The sequence below is a fragment of the Passer montanus genome, unplaced genomic scaffold (assembly GCF_014805655.1).
Source record: "Passer montanus isolate IOZ18808 unplaced genomic scaffold, ASM1480565v1 scaffold1, whole genome shotgun sequence".
Classification (NCBI taxonomy): Eukaryota; Metazoa; Chordata; class Aves; order Passeriformes; family Passeridae; genus Passer; species Passer montanus.
The window spans coordinates 12087923-12108506 of NW_024356504.1; the positions used below are offsets into that span (position 1 = coordinate 12087923).

At 36.6% G+C, this 20584-nt stretch overlaps 1 protein-coding gene across 2 annotated transcripts in view; it reads right to left on the reverse strand.

The window, feature by feature from the left end:
• PSMD14 (proteasome 26S subunit, non-ATPase 14) overlaps window positions 1-20584 on the reverse strand; it is a 45895-nt gene that overhangs the window by 25092 nt on the left and 219 nt on the right. The window contains exons 2-4 of one of the 2 annotated variants that reach the window (XM_039696666.1): window positions 17665-17714; window positions 15953-16040; window positions 13029-13080 (exon numbers count right to left, since the gene is read on the reverse strand). In XM_039696666.1, coding sequence (XP_039552600.1) covers window positions 13029-13076 — 48 coding nt within the window. In that variant the 5' untranslated portion in view covers window positions 13077-13080; window positions 15953-16040; window positions 17665-17714. The remainder of the gene's footprint in view (window positions 1-13028; window positions 13081-15952; window positions 16041-17664; window positions 17715-20584) is intronic. The other variant, XM_039696674.1, reaches the window with a different exon arrangement.

The window sequence follows — 20584 nt, forward strand, 5'->3', positions numbered from 1 at the left end:
TTAAGTAATCAACACAGTTGTGGTTTTTTCCCCCCTTAAAGTCAATGAATCTATGAGTTCTACATCCAAACTTTGCATTTTGAAACTCACATATATGCATGGATCTGTCAACCATACCCACTTCCTAAAAGTTTCAAACCTCTATTTCCAACTTTAATACTGCTGACCATCATCTCTCAATATCTGCCTTTCCTCACTTACTACTCACTCCTAATTCTTCTGCCACTTTGGTCTTTTCATCAGCCATCTTCCAGCAGGTTTCCCTGCTTTTCACCTTCCACAGTATTCTCACCAAAAGTCCATTTTTCATCAACCTCACCCCTTCATCAAGTATTTTCCTGGCCTAGCCCCAGTCCAAAAGTTAGATGCTCCAGTTGAGAAGTGCTCCTCTAGCACCCACACTGAAACACTCTAAAAGCAGTTCTTCAGAACATTTCCCAGAACCAGATGGACAGAGCACCTGCATCACTTATCCCGATTTTTCTGCAATTAAATTGACTGGCAAAGCTTCAAATGCCCAATCATTTTGCAATGCTGTTCCCATGTTTTTTTCTCCATAAACATGTCAGTTTAAAAAGTAAACTCTATCTCTCCCACTTTAAGTCTATTCACTTAGAAGTGTTCACTTAAAATTTGGAAAGCACAAAGATTCATGTTTCCACTTAATCAGTGCAAAGAAAAAAGCCCAGGTAACCTGAGTTTTAATTTTAAAAGTAACTTTCTAGTTTGTTAACAAAACCCCTTTTCATATGCAGTGCTCTCCCAATTTTCCACCAGTTGTAGACCAGAGATGGTCTGAAGGGAAGATAAAAATAACTAGTAACCTTGTGCTTTAGGAAGAGCCCTAATACCCATGCTGTGATCACCAAATGATTTCTACATTTGTTCCAGATTTTGTTTAACATTTCACTGTAAGCAACCATCCCATTAAACCATTCAATAATTTTTAAAATAAAGACTAGAGTAATAAAAATCTTCCTCAGATTAGCACAAAGAGTTCCATGATTTCTGGAAGGCTGATCTTGCTGTTTGACTGAAAGCAGCTTCTCAAAAATCAGGAGGCTTGAACTGAAGCTTACTCCACAGATTATGGCTCTTGGATGAGCTCTCCTCTATGAAATTTCTAGTGTTTGTTAAAATCACACTGATACCTGTCCTGCACCTGAGGCATTAATCAAAGCTCTGTCCTCTATATAGCTGCCTGTGCCCTCAACTTATAAAAGCTTATTATTCAAAATTTTTCTCATTTTAGAGATCAGTCAGTAGATTCACCATGTACAGGGAGAAAACAAATATTAATACATTTTGTTTCTGTAACAAGGCAAATGAATCACCTTTAGTTTAAGTGAAGGTAGGAACTAAAGCAGGATGTTCCTTATATTTCCTTATGATTTCTATATTCCTTGGAGCATCCAAATGCTCATTTACCTTGATGATGGTGCAGAAGAGGGCATACCTAATATGATACTTCAACAAATCTTTAGGCATTCTATGAGATAAAATAGGAGTTCTTTTCAAAAGTTACGTTGAATTCTCATTGCCAGCACCCACAGTCAACTATCTATTTTCAGCATAGGAAACTGCTAATTCATAAAGGAATTCTTCATTGGTGCAAGCCAACTTGCTTAACTTTTGCTATTTTTTTAAAGCCATAGTATCCACTGTGAAGGATTTTACATACTAAATGTGTTTAAATAGATATAAAATTTACTACATTAAGGATTAGGAGGGATCAACAGCATACTTCACTGCTTCATTTTAAGCACATGCAAGACACAGTAAAAATATCAAACATGAGTTTCCACTCTTACCATGCAGTTCAACCAATTTACCTGAACTTGTAAAAATTAGCTAATGGTAGTACACAAGGCAGGTTTGTTAACTCTCAGTCATCTTATAAATACACAGCACATACCAAGTATTTCCTTGGTCATTGATGCTTCTTTGTGTGACCTCACTATCTCCTTTCCATCTGCTCTGTTCTTCTTATAGATTTTAATTACCAGCTAGATTATGGGAAAATTTAAGTCCTCATTGCATCGTACCAATTATGTGTATTAATTTTCATGTTAATATTCCTTCTTTTGTTTTGAATACCAATTACAATGAACTGCTCAAAAGAGTACTGAAATTCAGGAATTCTGAGGAGGAAATAATCTGTAGGTCAAGTTTCACATTATTTTTCTACCAAAGATAAACTGCCAAATATTTGTATTTCTACAGGAAATTCTAAATCAAAGTTCATCAAATTCTTAACATAAAACCTTCAAAGATTTAACAGATAAAGTCAAATAGAACTTCGGTCTTCCAAGTAGTTTTCTTGACTTTAGATAATCTGAAAACAGAGATATTTGGAAACTGGAACCAATATCTTCTATCTCTGATCACCTCCATTTCCACAAATGGCTGATAATGTAACACAGCCCTGGAGTGACAGCCCCAGCTTCCGTGTGTTAGTTACACAGTATGTGGGAGCCACCTCTGAGTTACGTGTTTTGAGATCTCTTTGGCCTGATTCTGGTAGTCTTTCACAAAAGTTTACGCATTTCTTTCATCAAGCAAAGAAGAAGAAAGATTTTATTAGCTAATCTCTACATGGAGGCAAATATTTTACACTGACCCTCCACAGCATGTGCTATTACCACTGTTCATAAACTTCACTGCCTGCCAACTTTAACAAAGAAGCACCAACCTTATGAAGCAGAGCACCAAATTAAATTAACTGGTATCAGGAACCTAGACAAGAAAGTGTTTGTGTCAGCAATGCAAAAGAGCTGTTAGTGTTCTTGGTTACATTATCATATTCAAAGGGCAGCTTTCTCATTGCATAGTTTTGGAAGACTGTCCATCTCACTGCAAAAAAGTGAATATTGCATACCTACAGCTTTATTGGAGTCTTTCTTGGAGAACTAGAGAAAAATTACATTTGGAAAAAGCAAGGAATACTGAACATTCTTTTTCCCAACTATGCATGTATAAGCTGGATACAGTAATTATTAAAGAACTGCTGTAAAAAATATTGTTGTGTGTTATTGAAAAATTGATGCTTCTTCTGAATCAACTCTATGCTTCCAGTCACTGAAATGATCTGCCTGATGGCCACGTCATAAAGCCAGCCAAGCTTTAGGATTGTTTTTGTTTAGAATGGCAGAATTCCAAGTTCAATAATACTTGATAACATTAAGTTATCAAGTATTAAGACCACTATTCAAATTTTTTTTTTTTAGTAAGACTTGTAAGGGAAAAATAATTGCATGCAAGTTATGGACAGAAAATTACATTGTAATATTAAATTATGCTACTATTTTTGTTTCAAATAGTTAAAGAGATGATCCAATATAAAAAGCAGTCCTTTACTTGGGTAACCCTTGTTGACGAAGTGTTAAAGGCATTTGCCATTCTTACAGGATAAAAACTAACGCCTTGAAGTGTTACCTACTCAGGCCTTTTAGCAAATTTGTTAACACTTTTAGGTATATTACTTCACCTTTCTCTTAGTGTGAACTGATATAAATTATTTAGCCAATTTTATTATTAAATGTGAACTAAAGTGTCATTTTAGAGCACTGCTCTTTATTTGTACTATTTTAGATTTATTTAAATAGTTACAGAAAGCAGACTTGATTAATTACACAAGGAACTGAGAAATATTCCACAAATGGATACACTTTCCATTGTTTAAATGTATCTTAAACACTGCCCTGGTTTCATGTTAATAGCAAAAAGATGATTTTGAAATACATCATACCTGTTTCTAAAAAACCCAGTTTTGCAGTAATAAAAATCCAAAGGCAGTGAACTTAAGTGCTGTAAAGCATATCTCAGCTTTAATGCACCAAACAACATATTATTGTGTAAAATAAAAGAATAATTACTACTTCCATTTATTTTTGTACCTGGAACAATTTAAGCATAAACATAGGACACAAGCAAACAATGACTGCTATCATGTTTTATTTCTTTCCCAGTAAGCTAAGAAAGAACCTTTTAATAGTTTAATTTTGTGAGTATTAAACAACTAGTGTGAAAAACAAGCTGCATGTAAACTATTTCTACTGCCTCTGCTTCAATGACTAGCTGAGGCAACCTGTTATAGGAGGTGTTAATTGGCAATAGGAGTACAAGTCAGAAGCATGTTCCCCATCGTCCTAACCCAGCAAGGCTAGGTCATTAAAGTGGAAATGAATTCTTTCATGCCGACTTAACCCTTTCACTACATATTTTCAGCTGTTATATCCAAAGACAATTGAGAAAGATCAGCTAAAAAAAAAAAAAGACAAAAAGTCCCCTTGGAATACTTTTGAATTTATTCATCCCACAATTCTTCTTCACTACCCCTCTCTACCTCCTCCAGAACAAGTGTTACAGGTAAAGATGACATTTTATTACATAGGTAAAGGGGAGAAAGGCAACTGAGGTATAAACACAATGACAATCATTATAAAATAATAATTTATTATATTAAAAGATACATGGAATGATGAGGCACCTAAAGTGAGCTTAAAGCTGCTATGTTGTGAAGGTAAATTCAACTTCCTGTGTACAACTTAGTACAGTGGGAAAAAACCATTACAAAATACTAGCTGTACAGAGGACAGACATGAGCAAGTGTGCAAAGGAGGTAGAGGTGTTAATGATATTAAGGCCTTAAAAGTTCACCAGAGTACCACTGCTCTTCTCTACTTTTTTCCAGTAAGTGGTACAACCTGCTGATATATTGATATAAAGAATAAGAAATTTCTTAGATCAGCACAGTGTTTTTTACACATTGCTAAGCCTAAAAATCTAAGCAGAGTTGGGATTGTGGAACCATTTGCTTCTTGTACTGAGACAATACAGTTCTGGAAATTACCAACTCATGTTCCATCAGTGGAAGTGGCAAAGGGAGCAAGGATATTCTGGGATCTCAATGGTTCTAACAACTTTGTCATGACAAGCACTAGAACCATGTATTGCATTTTCTGCAGTACAGGAACTTAACATGATCAGTCATGACAGAGAAAATTACTGCGGTCATACAAAAATATTAAAAAATCAGTGAGCTCAATAAAAAAGGGGAAAATAGATTACTTTGCATTGTGAATCACACACTAAAATTAGTAGCAATTTGAAATTTTATTGCTATTTTCAAGCTATTACACACACAATTTTGTAGTTAGTTCCACATCAACAGGATTAGATTTTGAAGCTACCATTATGTCTAAACAGTTTGTATGTTTAGGTCCATTTTTATACCAATTATAAACAAGCATGCATAACAGACCACAAAATACTGTAAGTCTCAACAAACAGCCTAGATTTCTCGAAGGATCACATTGTCTTGTTACACCATATGTCAGATGAAATAAAAATTGCAGTAATATGTTTAGTCTCAGAGACTCCAAAATGGAATAGGGATACTAAGGAAGTATTGTGACATCAACTGCTACCTTAAATTGAAAAGTCTCTGAAAAAAAACCCACCTTAACAGGCTAGATAAAAACTGTCTCAGTATGTTTTACAAAATTCTGTCTCCTAAAAAAAGTTTACCCAGGTTCACATTTACAACAGAACTCCACGAACAGCAATATAGATGGACTTGAAATATATAACATTTCCCATCTCCCTTCCTCTTCAAAACCAAAATTACAAAACACAGAACTTTGTATAGCTTTGAGCAGTTGGTTCAACGGGTTGGGATCATAAATTTGCCAACACCTCTTTGGTGCAGAGCCAGAATTTTACTGCTTAGCTTTCTGCTTATTTAGGATTTTAGTTTCTATAGGGTGGTATTCTGTGGTTTTTAGTGTGGGTTTTGGTTTGGTATTTTGCTATGGTTTTGGTGGGGGGATTGTTTCTGGCTTTTTTGGTTGGTTGGTTGTTTTTTTGCCTGTTTTGGTTTTGGGGGTTTTTTGGTTGGTTTGTTTGTTATTTGATTGTTTTTAACTAAGCAGAACTTCAAACAAAAATAGTCTCTAGTTTAATGAGACACTTACAGAACCTTATTACTATTATTAGAAATAAATGTTTACTACTCTATATTAACATGAATTCATGATATAAAATTACTTACATATATAACCTTGATACAGCTGGCAGTAGTCAGGCTTCCCACAATGTTCCCAACACAACTGTTGTATGAAATGGCTGCTTAAGTGTAATCTTCCCTAGGTCAGTGTTTCATCTATCTCGACCCCATTTAATCTACACATTCATTGAGACACATAACTCAAAGGGGAAGGTGTGCTGCATTGCTGGTCAATATTCCTTATCAAGCATAAGGACAATTTGGACTGAACGACCTTTAAATGTCCCTTCCAACACAAACCTCTATGATTCTATTACAATGCCATAGAAAAAACCCATAAGATTAGGGACACAAAACAAGTTCTCAGTAACACGGTACACCTTTTTGAAAAGAGCTATTGTTTTTCACAGCCTCAATTTACTGGAAATTAAAATAAAATACAGAAAAAGTATTCATTCCAGAAAAAAGCCAGGACTAACCTGTTATCTACTCCCATCAGCAATACAGAAGGTATTGAGATTTAGAACTGAGAGCCTTAAGGCAGATGATGAGTCAAGCACCTGTAATTTTGTCTCTCTCCTGTACTCTTGTTTCAATGCAGATTTTTAATTACCCTTTTCTAAATACAGTTCTGCCAAGAAGGCAGGATAGCCCTCAGTAGGTTCTGCCTAAGCTCACCCTAAAGTACACTTTGTGAAGCAAAGCAGTTCAAGTTATCTCCTCAATATGAAGAAGAATACACTGGGTTCTATATGCCAGTAGGTCCACTGTTGTGAAGAGCTGGTCCTCTGGATACAGGCAGGTGAACTGGGAGACTCAGTGGCAATACACAGCAAGGTCAGCTGTTTGCAATACTTGAAAAAAAACAACTGATCAGCCAACAGCCACCACCCCCCCCCAACCACTGTAACACAAAACCACTTCAAACTTCGTAGAAAAACTTAGAGGACTCTTCTACACAGCACGAAGAAAAGAGAAATCCTCGCTCAAAGGTGCTGCATAGTAGCATTGCAACATAATAGTCAATTGCATGGGATTTCAGAAAGAAGATACAATTTCCAAGAGAAATAAATTAAATTCATCACTATAGGGCGGCTGTTTCCTGCTTGCAGAAAGGAACATTACAAGAGAATAGGTGCAATGCCAAATGCACAAAGATATCTCTTCTTTACCCTTTCTTCCCTATGTTCTTTCTCATTATGGCTACACTCATTTCCTTGCCCAAGCTCCTTTGTCTCTTTTGGAGAAAGTCAAAAGTCAGCTGGACTACACTGGCAATTAAATTGAGGAGAGAGAATCTAATTGCCTAATTATTAGAAATACAGAAGTTTAAGATCTGAGGCCAAGAAGAGGCAGCTCAAAATGTTCTCCTGAGTAAAATAGCAGATCAGAGCAAACTGTAATGCTCGGACACAATCCACTAACTTTTTTAGTTTTATGTCTGTTTGTGATTAATATGTAACACATATCTGTAGTGCAGCCATCCTACTTTAAGACAGCCTTTATAACACAAATTACACACCAGGTTTAAGTAAAATTATGACTTCTCCTAAACCAGATCTAGGAGGTTTCTCTTTTCCTCTCCCAATTAGCTCCTTAGGAGACAAATCATACAATGACTCAACTGTACTTCAAATGTATGAGAATTATACTCTGCTTTGCCACCCCCAGCAACTTTCAAACAAGCCTAACGTGATCCATGGAGTTACCATTTCCAGCAAAACCAGACCCAGGCCCTACCTGGACCCTAAATCTGATATGAAGCTTTCATTGAGCAGCCCTGTACTAAAACACTAAGCACTGCAGTAAAACATTCATCCCAGACAGTGAAAGTAAGTGAAACAGCACAGTTTGTTTTCTTCTCCTTAAAACAAAATAATATATTTTGTATATAAAAACTGATGCTGAGACTTTCTGAGGAAGATAATACAGGTAATTAAGTTTCCTGAACTTAAGATTTCATGGTGGATATTTTTAATGGATGAAAAATGTTTGTCATTGAGAATATTGTTTTTATTCCTTAAATGGGTTGACAGCTTCCAGGGAAAAAAAGTAGAACTGGAATAACTCCCCCAAATTGTACACCATCTCATCTACTGGGAATTACATTTGAATACTAGAAATAGTAACATTCTTCATACTTAAGAACTTTGCTGGAAAATGTCTCAGAAGCAATGGCACAGGAACGATGCACAATTTTAAGAGCTATAATACAGACTTATTCCCCTGGCAAAATATTATCAAAAGATGTATCTGAAGCTTCAAATACGTATGAGAAGCAGACAACAGTGTACCACCACAATTCAAACTGCATAAAGCATACATACCCAGGAGACACAGAAAGGAGAAAGCCACACAGCTAAACCAATACTGAGATATCAGAACACTCTACAGCTTTACAATGAAAAAGGTACTTAATTAAAGACAACACATTTACACCCTTCAAATTAAAACACAAGCTGTTTCAAGAATCAATGAACCAAAATAATTTTCAGTAAGAGGGTAAGGTGCTGCAGTTTTTCCTGCTTGGGTTGTTGGCATGGTTTTGGGTTGTTTTATTGTTTTAGGGTTTTTTTTGGAGAGGAGGGATGGGGTTGCCTGGGTTTGTTTTGGGTTCAAAGTTTTTTATTGTTGATGGATGCTTTTGTTTACATATGGAAGATGTAAGATGCAAGAAAAAGTCATGTACTCAAATGACACATCAGCTTAATGAAGCACCTCAAGGAAATTTGCATCTAATTGTTAATTGGGAATGATCTACACAGAGCTTGACCCTCCTCTGTCTGCCAGACCTTCCACTCCTCTTTGGAAGCCCCACAAAAGAGTGCACTGTGCTGTCCTCCAACAACCACCCTGACTAGATCAGCACACAAAGCAGAACTTTAGATCAGCAGCAGGTCTCCCAAGCTCCAATGGTGCCACAGATTTACTAAACAGGAAAAGCATGTTCTAAAAACCCCAAGATCCTATGAGGGGAAAAAGGTTCCACAGCACCAAGCAGTGCAGTATTTGAAACCTCCTAATCAAAGTGACAGTTTTCAAGTGCCATTTAGAATGCCCTAATCTGGAAACATCCCAGCTAACCCATCTGATCAACTATTTCACAGATGGAAGCACTTGATGGCTAATTGGCAAGTCCATGATTCAAATAAAATAGCTATCTGCACTTCTTTTTCTATATTCCAAGTCAAGGTGTAAACACTCCTTATAAGACACAGGTCAGCTCTCTGTCTCCCCCTCCCTTCCCATTGGAATTTTTCCCCTTCCCCTCTGTCATCAAATATGTTAATTCAAAAATACATAATCAGTTATATTTTATTGTACTAGAACAGTTGTCGGCACTAACAGAGCAGTGTAAATGAATATTTTCAAAAATGTAACAAGCAATGAAAAATTACTTTAAAAGCCTCTTAAAAGTGTTATTATTCCACTGCTTTCTATCACATCTGGATTCAGAAAAACAGACAGCATGTGCTAGTGTGGACAAGAACTTGCTGAACTCGAATTACTAGTCTGCAAGTGATGGGGAGAAAAGCTTGGCTACAATTGCACTTAATTTGCTCACACCCTTTGCAGTGGGATTGCCTAATAGAGGCATATGTGGAACTGATTTCACCAGCAAACAATAGTTCAGCATACAAAATGAAGAGGAGTGTTGCTCCAAATTCCTGCCTGCTACATAAGCAGAATGCTTTTACGTACCCCACAAACCTGTTCACTTGTCTGCAGCAAATGTACAATGCAAATCAAAGTACTAAACCACTAGTGAAATTCTGTGGTAGGCAGTATTCCAGAGGGACAAAGAGAAAAGAATGATTCAGGAAAGAGAAGACAAGTAGAAAAACTCAGCATGACAAGGGGCAGAAGGGGAGAGAAAGGAGACTATGTAAGTGAGGAACAAGGGCAATGCCAAAATCTTAATTCCCATGAACTACAGGACTGAAATTGAAGTCCTAAGATTTTCTTTGTGACATCACAACCCTTTCAATCTTTTACATCTTTTCTAAAAGGCTTCATTCATTCATTTATTCATCTTATGCATTTATCACAAGAGCATAAATTGAAGACAAACAAACTTATGAGCCAGGTACAACACCAGTCAGGTAAGATACAATTTCTGCATGAAGCAGTGTTCCAAAGGAGGTCACACTTCTGGCACCAAGTTCAAAACTAAACATAGGTACCTTGCTATAACACAGTTAATGACCAACCACACTGTCAGAAAATACAGAAAATGGCTTATGTGATGCCAAAAGTTGTAAGAATCTCTTCCCTTCTCCTCTCTTTTCCACCTCCTGCCCTACTAAGATAGCCCTTTGTCCACCTATGCTTAAAAGAGAAGAAATGCCTCAAGATTTCTAAGCCATATGTCACTGGAAAGAAAGTTTATTGTTGAAGTATCAGTTTAAGATTACTTCCTTAAAGATTTGTTTATTAGCCATTTGAAGACAGGCTTAAGGTAGATGGGATTTAGCACTGACCACCTCTGGACACCTGAAGGCCAATCAACCCCTCAATAGCATCCTGAATGAGCAAGTAAGGAAACAGAACCACAAATTCAGAACAGCAGTTCTCAAGTGTAATACACTACACCAAAAGATTTGAAAAGCTTATTGCAAACACATGAATTTAAAGGGCATTTGGGACAACATATCTGAGTTTGGAAATTTAGGAGACCAAGAAAACCTAAATGAGACAATAACCAGAAGAGGTAATTTTGCCAAGGGAAAGAGCCAAGAAACTGCTGCTGAAGAAGCTCAAGCAGGTCACTGAGAAAGAATGCCTTGGCAGAGATCAAACAGGAACTGTGTGCACCAAGCATCTGCCAGTACTTTAACATCAGTTACAAAGCAAATCAAACAGACTCTTAGCAGACTTTATGTGATGCATTCCTCTTGCTAAGCAGACCCCAAACTACAAGCAAAAGCAATCTCCAAACTAAGTGATAAAATTACTTTGAAAATGCCTCTTTTTCTACCAGACTATATATACAGATGATTCTTATGCTGGTAAGAATGGCTCAGTCAGATGTTTTTACTATGTTCAACCTTTAGAACAACTGTGACACAGCAATAAGAACATAAAGCTTTGTACTGTTGCTTAAAACACTCTAGTGCAAACAAATGGTAATAATTTTGCTTTCTAGCATTACAAAATATATCCAAGAAATACCTTCCTCCTCTCTTGTATCTCAAAGACACCTGATTCATTCTGGATTATCTCTCAATCACAATTATCATCAACTGATACTCAGAATAGTGTGTTTGAAACACACTATGTGTCCTTTGAAACACACTATTTTAAGGACATTAAAATATTCTATTTGAAAAGCCTTCCTGCTGATTCAATAAACCAAAAGACTACAAATGTAGTCAAGACATCCAGTTCAAGCAGCAACTTGAGTAAAGAGCAGTTCAGTTTTATGCCTTTTTTTAATCCAACATATACTCATCAACTCATTTAAGAGACAATTCCATATTTAAACAAACACAGAGCAGCTTTGCAGGCCAAAGCTACCAGAGGAGTTCAGCAAGCTTCCTCTGAATGTTATGTTCCATTGTCTGCCACAGTTTTCTAGCAAGCTTCAAGTTAAAGATGAAAAATTCAGAAAACAGCAGAGAGTTAACAGTAAATTTGAAAAACAGCTTTGATAAGCGTCAAGTTCAGAGAGGACTAAGAAGTGAAAGCTTGAGAGATTAGACTGCACAGATGTTAAAAAAATGAAGAGTCATGAAGCAGGCTGGCAGCTCAGAGGAACAAGAGAAATAACTGTTTAAGAAAGTGAAACTAAAAATAACTGAGGGCGGCTTGAAGATTCACTAAGAGAACGTGAATAGAATTTTAGCTATAAAAAGGGGAAAAAAATTATGCACCAAAAGTTACAGCTTATTTGGCAAAATATCTAGAGTCTGTAGATCAGCCTAGAATATTTCACCAAATGCTTCAGTATTAAACTACTCCTGTAGTTATAGTTTATGTAGTTATACTGGACATAAACACACTATACACCAACAAAAGAAGCTTTGCGTTTGGCAATTTCAACCACCCCAGAAGAAACCCTGGACACACATCCTGAAGCCCAAGAAATACAGAACTGATTGCTCCAGAACAAGAATCTGGATTCTCGACTTAGAAAGAGACCAGGAGGTAGATGAGGAAACAGAGAAAGGCCAGCTACTGCAGCCAACCAAAGGAGGAAATTACACTGGAGCCCATTCCTTAAGGAAATAATTCTTCCTACAGACCTCAAACAAATACATTCCTAATTATTTTTTCCCTGTATCCACAGTAATCAGCACAATGTAACAAGATCAACTTGATTTTATTTTTGAAGACTGCTGGCCATGTCAGTTGATCAAGGAAAAAAGCACTAGGACTTGCTGTAGAGGGAGGAGAAGCCATACAATGTGAATAGGTCTCTCACTGGAACAGGACAGTTGCCAGGGAGGCCTTCTTGCTGTGAGTAGTTACAGAAGTGAGATCAATCAACAAGAGGAGACACAATAAAACATACATACAGGTAGCTACAACTACCCACAAGTGATAAACTCAATTCAAATTACCACTTGAAATTTACATATACTTCAGTATCTTATAATGCCCCATTTACGATGTGAGCCAAGAAATGAAATACATAATTTATGAAAGAACAGTGGAAGTGCTTGGCCATTTAGAATAAATACCCTTCATGTTCTGAAATTCCATATTATTGGAAACTGTATTTTTAAAAAATGTATTATGTGTTTCCAATGCTATTCAATACAAATTTTAAAATGCTCAGACACAAAAAGAAAGGTTTAGAAACATTCTGTAAACTTATGGCCAACACACATACTCATATTTAAAAAAAAAAAAGGCCAGGTTATAACAAAGATATGCATACATTTATAAAATCTGAGTCAAAGATTATTACTGTGAACTCTGTTTTTTTGATGCTGTTTTAAAAATATGACAGTATAATAGAAGAAGTACTCCAGAATTTATTCATTTTAAAGAAAAGATTGACAAGCTATATACTAACCTGTCCCAGCCCAGGCATACCTCCTCCCAGTCGCAGAAGTCTATCCATATTTCTAGAAAAACAGAAACAAAGGAAAAATGTTCCCAAGCTCGAAATGTTTACTAAATTGTTATCTATATAATTCACCTTCAGTCACTCAGTATGTCAAAAATATTGGTGGTAATTACAACACAACATCAGACTTCCTGTTAATTAACACCACATATTAATTCAAGAAGCTGTCTTCCATGCTAATTAACAGACTTTGCTTTATTGCTTTGGTTTTGGGTTATCCCCATTTCTGAAGATGAACACTCTTGTCAAACTTCTCAAAACTTTCCCATCAGTCAATTAATTGGGGGATTTTTGTTATTTATGATCAGTACCTACAGCCAGAAAGTTCCTAAAACTTATTAGATATACAATTGAATTTACTTTCGTTTGCTCAGAAATCATCAATAAAAATCTTAAAGTAAGGATTTTAGCATCCTCATTAGTAAGTTCCGCGCTAATTAACTTACAGCTTGTCAGTTATCATCAAAACTACATGTGAAAGACACTAAGCAGATTATGGATCTCTGAATTAGCATCAAAAGCTTTTTTTTAATGAACTCATTATACTAAAAGAAATACTGTAAAGTAAACATTTAATGTGTATATAGTTAGAAGACTAGTGACAGTACAGTCATTTAATACATTCCCAGTCTTGCATGTGTCACTGCTTTAGTGCAAGATTATTCCAATCAATGAAACGTCTTCCTTAAAAAAAAAAAAAGCATCAGTTTTTGTGTCTTGTAACTTTCAAGGGGGTGATCTTCAGGAATAAAGGCTGCTAAGGTGCCCAACCAAAAAAATTACACTGCTGTTTCTTCCTCTACAGTTTCTTCACTTTCTGCTGTTGAAAAGACATCTACTATATCATGGTGGATACCTAGGTACAGGTCCTGCTCCAACTTTAACAGAACTTTACCATGCTTACTTGGCTTTTTCAACTTCTTAGCTCTATATAACAAAACTTATGGATAAAATTAAAAAAAAATCCTACTGAACATTAATTTTTAAACAGCTGTTTTCACCAAATCAAGCAATTTCCACGGCTTCCAGAAGCCAGAAAATTTTATTGGCTTATTTTATTTTTGAAATAGAAGATACAAAGCACAGCATCAAAAATCATGGTCTTAATTGGACAAGTTTTAATACAACACAATAAAGCCTGTTTAGGCTTTGAAAGCAATTGAGAACACAAAGTATGATTTCCAAAATACATTCATCCTCCAAGCAGATGTCACATTACACATAAGAGAATTATATACATGATTTCAGATTTATTAATTTAATAGCCTTCTTTTGAAACAATTATGCAAAAGAACTTGAAAAATATATTTGCTTTGTATATGAAAAAACCTTCATGCTGAAGGTGAAGGTCACCATGATTTTCATAATTTCTTCTGATATTTGCTAGAATTTTTACTGGCTAAAGACTAACAAGTTTTATTTCTGTATAAGGTTAAAACAAATAGTTTAAGCTTCTAAACCAAAGAAGCAGCATTTTACTTCCTACATTAATAACTTCATAGCAATAGCCAAGATACATAGATCAGAAATACCTGCCCTATTTGCTAAATTCACTTTCCCAGTTCAGTGAGCTACCAGGCTATTTGTTTAATATATAATTTAATTCACTCTCTTGATTTTGTAGAACCTGCAAATCCAAAAAGTGCAGCCTCACCTAGCAGTAAGTACTTTCTTAAAGCTCCACTGGCAACATATAAATTAAAGAGGAGTTTATTAAAGGGTCAGTGGTTATGCTTCACTTCTTCACTAAGTCATTTTCACCAAGCTTCTTTTTTAGAGGCAAAAACTGCACACAACGTATATGCTTTTCTATCCTGAACTACAATAAATTCCAAACCAAGTTGGAGGATTTCCTTGGAAAGGTTAAGTTGCTGTTTAAAGATATTATGTAAGCATATGTTAAATGGCTTCAATAAAACAGTCACAATGTTACCACAAATTAACGCCAACTACAGTTCATGTTACTCCTCTGTGGTAGATCCTCCTCCATTGAAACCCACCCAATGATTCATCTCCCCTGACACTAAAGAGGGCTAGAGAGTAACTAAGAAGTATATTTAAGCTACTAAAACAATATCATGTTTGCTCGTTTATTTTAAGAAACTTTCAGTCTCTACACTGGTAACCCTAAAACTGGTTGTTCTGACAACTACAGCAACTTCCATAAACTGATGAGGTACATTAGCTATGCACATTTAACAAATAATAAATAAATAACAAAACCTATAAAGTAAGTGAAAAGCAATAGCTCAAACTAATTAATTAATATTTTATTTACACAGTTTATTCCAGTTTCTAACCAAACAGTATAGTACATTTATAAAAGCCATATATTTTGCCATATCAGAGTTGGATTAGACTAAAGTGTTAAACAAACTGACTATTTATCAGCATAACCTTACAACAAAATCTCACTGTATTACAGACACCTAACATTTCCCACAGAACAGTCATTGAACTGATATACTCAAGATTTTCAAGACAGCAGCACAGACAGAAAATCTGCAAAACACAGTTCTAGATGCACTGCAAATTATTTCTAGCTCCATGACATGATTCTGGTTAGAGTTTTGGCAGCTAATGCTTTACTTGCCTATTTGTAACTGAATATGCTTTAGAGGCTATAGTCTACATGAACCTAAACATGTTTGTTTACTGAGATGCATAAACATCTCAAAAAATTTAAGTTAATGAAATACATTCACCAAAACAGATTTTAATTTTTGTTAACCCATCTAAATATCATTTCAGCCATAAATTCCATTTCTCAAATAATGCTTTTGTAAACCTTAAATAGCTGAAGGGAAATTTTTAGACATTAATGAAACTAATTTTAGCCTTTACAAATAAAACAACTATACATTTCTAACCTGGTGCTCAGCAAGAGGTGCTCACGGAACAAACTTGGCAGCAGCTCTCACTTTTTGACTGTAAAGATGACACCAGTAGGCCTCTTTCCTGTAGAAGGAAATTGGAAGGAGAAAGGTAAATTTTACCCAGTAAAATTCAGAAACCGTGGCTCAGTTAAAAAAGAAATGTTACACTGATAAGCTGCAAAAGGACAAGGCACCGTTGAAGAATAACCCAAAGAATGCTTACTGGCCTTTTTTTCCCCTTTTACCATACAATGTAAAATACCATGATACCATGAGCCATGTCTCACTCAAGTATCCATAATACTGCAAGAAGCTTCCATTTTTCTCAAAAATTTTTTAACATTAAATTCTCAAAATATTTTAATAATGAATTTAAGCAATTTAAAGCTAATTGTTAATTTTAAATGCTGTTAGAAAGTGAAAACATGGTCTTTTTTCACTATTTTAGAAGCTCTTGCTGTAGCTAAGATGCCCTAAGCACCAAGGGTAAGAGCAGTCTGTGGGTACAGAAAGCTTTCCTGTTTATTTCTGCAAGAGTGGTTGGTGTGACTGGAAAAGTGACAAAGATTTTTAGGTTTGCCCGAATTCAGGTAGAGAAAGGCTGCTTCACATTCAATTTAGGAGTTAAAATTCATGTTACCCTCCTCCCTGAGAACACTGCCCATTAATTGCCTCTACTCAATCATTCATAGAGCAGTGTTTTGAAACAGATCTGTGAAATGATCTGTGGCTGTGATTTGATAGACTTTTTTTCAATGTCAGTGTTAACATAAGGAGCAATGAGGAAGCTGCTGCTGCTCACCAACTTGATGCTGCTTTCTCAGTACTGCCAGGACAGCCATTTGTGCAGCCCTGCAGCAAACTGAGAGGCTATCAAAAACGTTGGGTTTAACCCTGTTCACTTCTCTTGAGAGGCTTCACGCGGCATCCCAGAAATAGTTGTCTTGGCATAACAGAAAAAGAGGTCTTGGAAAAGCTGATTGCTTGTAACACTAATACAGGCTCCAGAAGACATTTCTGTCAAATCATTCTTTAAGCTAAAGCTGCTCAAAGAATGTCTGTGGGTTTTTGGGGTTTGTTTCGGATTCTGTCAGGGTGGGGAGTTTTTGTTTAGTTTTTTTAGTAACTGAAGCAGTTTAATGAAGACCCTTTTGAAGCTTATCTCAAAGTAGTACAAGAGCAGAGGAGGATGTGTTCACCTTCCCAGAAAGTTGGAAGAGAAAGAGCAAGTCAGTTTCTCAGAGCTAACAGGCTGGGGTGGAAATCACTAACAAGCTGAACTGAGAGTTACTGTCCTTCTGCCGGTTTTGCAAAAGGAAATGATCCAGGAGAGACCAAAAGAGCCAGCAGCACAGGCTACAACAGAACTGCAGCTGCTTCTTCAACTGGGCCTGAGTTATTCACCTTTAGCCACCTGATCACTCCAGGGGTCTTGCATTCCCTTCCCCACTTGCTACAAAGATATGAAAGAAACAAATCTCTGTGGGCTTGTTCTGTTCCCCACTAAGGCACAAAAGGTAACCTACAGCTGAGAATCTTACTTCTGCTACAAAGTGCAAAAAGCTGGGCTGATCAGCAACTTCTCTGTTCGTTTTTTTTTTCCCTATATTCACACACACACACACACACATACTTATAGTTACATTATATATAAACATATAAATAAAAGACAGAAAAGTAAACAAACAGTTCACAGTAAATCTCACCTCTTTTCCTTCCGAAGTTGGCAAAAGGTATTTTGATTGTTTCCTTATGTCTGCAAGGAAGAGTTAACAGTCTCTGTTTAAAGTGTAACTTTAAGGAAGCAAATGTATCAAATAGTTCTGCATCAGAAAAATACAGAAGGACAGTTACAATAAACTTGCATTTTGGTGCATTGCAGGATTTGGATGAATGCACTCATTACTGAAATCAATATGGTCACTAAAGGCTTAAACAAGAAAATTAAATAGCTTCTCTGTGTATGTATGTCCATGATTGGAAACACCATAAACTAAAATAAGCTTGGTCATTGGATGCTATTTAAAAATCCAAACTTGCATCACTGCAATTTTTATTTAATTGTCCTTACCTCAAAAGGGAAAAATAGTTGATATTAATCATGTAGTGAGAGTATACACAGAGCGTGTCTCAAAACTGATCTGAAAACAAATTTTAAAACCCATGTCTAATATTTGCTCCTAATAGTACTGTTAGGTAATTGTAATAACTGGAAAGAGTTGTCCATTTGGAGAGCTCTGGTTCACCACTCAGTTGTTCGTTGGTATTTTCTAGTCACTTAAATTTTGACTTTTAATAATGAAAACATTTTTTCTTAGGTAGCAGAGGGATGAAGTTATACAAAAGGATCATGCACAAATGTGTATACACATATAGGTATAAACCAATAGCTACTGTGTTTATACTTGGCATGTTGCAGCATGTATTTTGAAATCAACTTGAAACAGTCTTAAATTACTCTACCTCCTTGCATGAGACACATGAGTTTCACACTACAGTGCACTATTTTTATCTAGCATTAACACTCCACAATGTGATCCCTCAATGAAAGAGGGTTCTCCTGCTTTGGCAACTTTTGAGTTAGTAGAGAAATAAATATCAAAATCAGCTTTGACATGCATAGAAAACAATGGCTACTAAACTGCCCTATTAGTGGAGGGAGTATCAGGCTACACACAGGTGACAGCAATTTACTTTGCAATTTGTACACTGAGAGACTCAATGCAAATAATTTCATCTTCAGTAACTCAGTTTCTCCACCTGAGACATACATAACAAGCTTTGTACAAGCACTTCCACATCTCCTGTTGAGGACTTACACACAGCAGATGATCAACAATTTTATTAAAAGTGCTCAGAAGTGGCTCAAGGTTTTTGGTGCAACTGCAACCACTTCAGCTTCACTAGGGATGATAAACAGCTAGAGAGGTAAATCAGCTGAGAAATTGAGCATCGCAGAAAAACATTATTTCACCAAGAAAAAAAACTCACTGCAGTTAAAGGCATCAAACCTAAACATGTGAAAAGGAGGGGAGGGGAGGGGGTAGGTTAGTCTGCCTATCTTCCTATACATTTTGTATGTAAAGGAGAAAAAAGTAGACGTTACCATCAATTCTAAGTAATCTGTTCATTAAAGCTAGAGTTTAATCATGTCATGCATGAATGCAGTCTCAGTAGTGCAAGTCCAGAGTTACAGGACTCTTGTTTTGCTTCTATAACATGCTCAGTTCCATAAAGCCAGACCCTGTTTCTGGACCACATAGAAGTCAATCTCAACAGACCCAAGATGGACTAGGTGGTTTGCAGGTCACTTTCCCAGACTCTGCTTTCTGACTTCCAGAAGTACAGCAAACCTAATTCTATTGCTGAGCTGGAGTTACTTCAGTAACACAGATTCAAACAGACTTCTTAAAAACAACTGAAATACATTCACATGAAACTTACAGAAAAGCAAGGATTCATTAACAAGCTGCACCACCATAGAAACCGACAGTATTAATTTTAATTTTATGTAGTACATGAAGCAATGGCCTTCTCTGAAATCTCCAGAAAGGCAAGCAGACACACAACTACTGTGGAACTATGCAGCAGTCCAGGAAGTATTCATCATACCAGCTCTCTGTTATTCAGTGTCCTTGACACCAGCCCTTTCCCATCACCCTAGATGTTACAAGGTACTTACAGGTACCATCAGTTTCAACTCCATAATTTTGTCAGGAGTGAATAACTTCCAAGAAAGCTGACAAACTAATTTATACACTGGCATTATTTAATACTATTTTTACAGTATTCTCTAACTTGTAATACTCTAAATCATAGTTTTCAAATGAATATCACTGAAATGGCATGTTACAACAGATGATGGAGCACAACATTTCCCATTAAGCTACAGGCTAAACCCTGTCATTCAAAGTCCCACTAAGTGATTCAGAAGCAATTCATATGCTAGCCAATTTTTGAATTTCTTCACAAACAGATATTTTTCAGTGTCTCAATATAGTCATGAACAGCAAATGCTCTGCCTCCACAGAATCTTCTTCCAAGTTTACTCCCCACCTGAGGCATACAGGACACCTTGGACTCCCAGGGCTGACAGCATTTAGATGAACACAAATCTGTCAGACTTCTCAGCTTTCCTAGTACCATTTCAGTTCTATATAGCTTTGAGATACTTTTTAAAAAGAAGTTTTGTGTATATGTAATTCACAATCCCTGTTGGCTGTTTTTCCACAGTACACCGAAAACAACTGCAACTTTAAGACATGACGCCAGCACACTGTTTACAAGTATCCAACTATATGACACAAATCTGTTACAGAAACATTACTTAAGTCAGCTGCATACTAGAAATAGCGCTGCTGATTTTTGATTATCGCTCCTTTTCTACTTAATTCTGCTTCCTTCCCCTTCAGGTATCCAGCCAGAGCTCTGCCTTCACTTCCCTCCGTGCCCCTCTAACTTCAGCGGCACTGCCGGGGATCGGGGCAGCGCTGCACTCCGGGAGCAGCAGCGCTGCTGTCCGTGCGGTGCCTCTGACGGGGCACCGAGCACCGCTGCCGCCCGCAGCCCGAACCCGCCCGGCGCTGCCGAGCACGGGCGGCCGCTGCGGGCCGGGCCCTGGGGCCC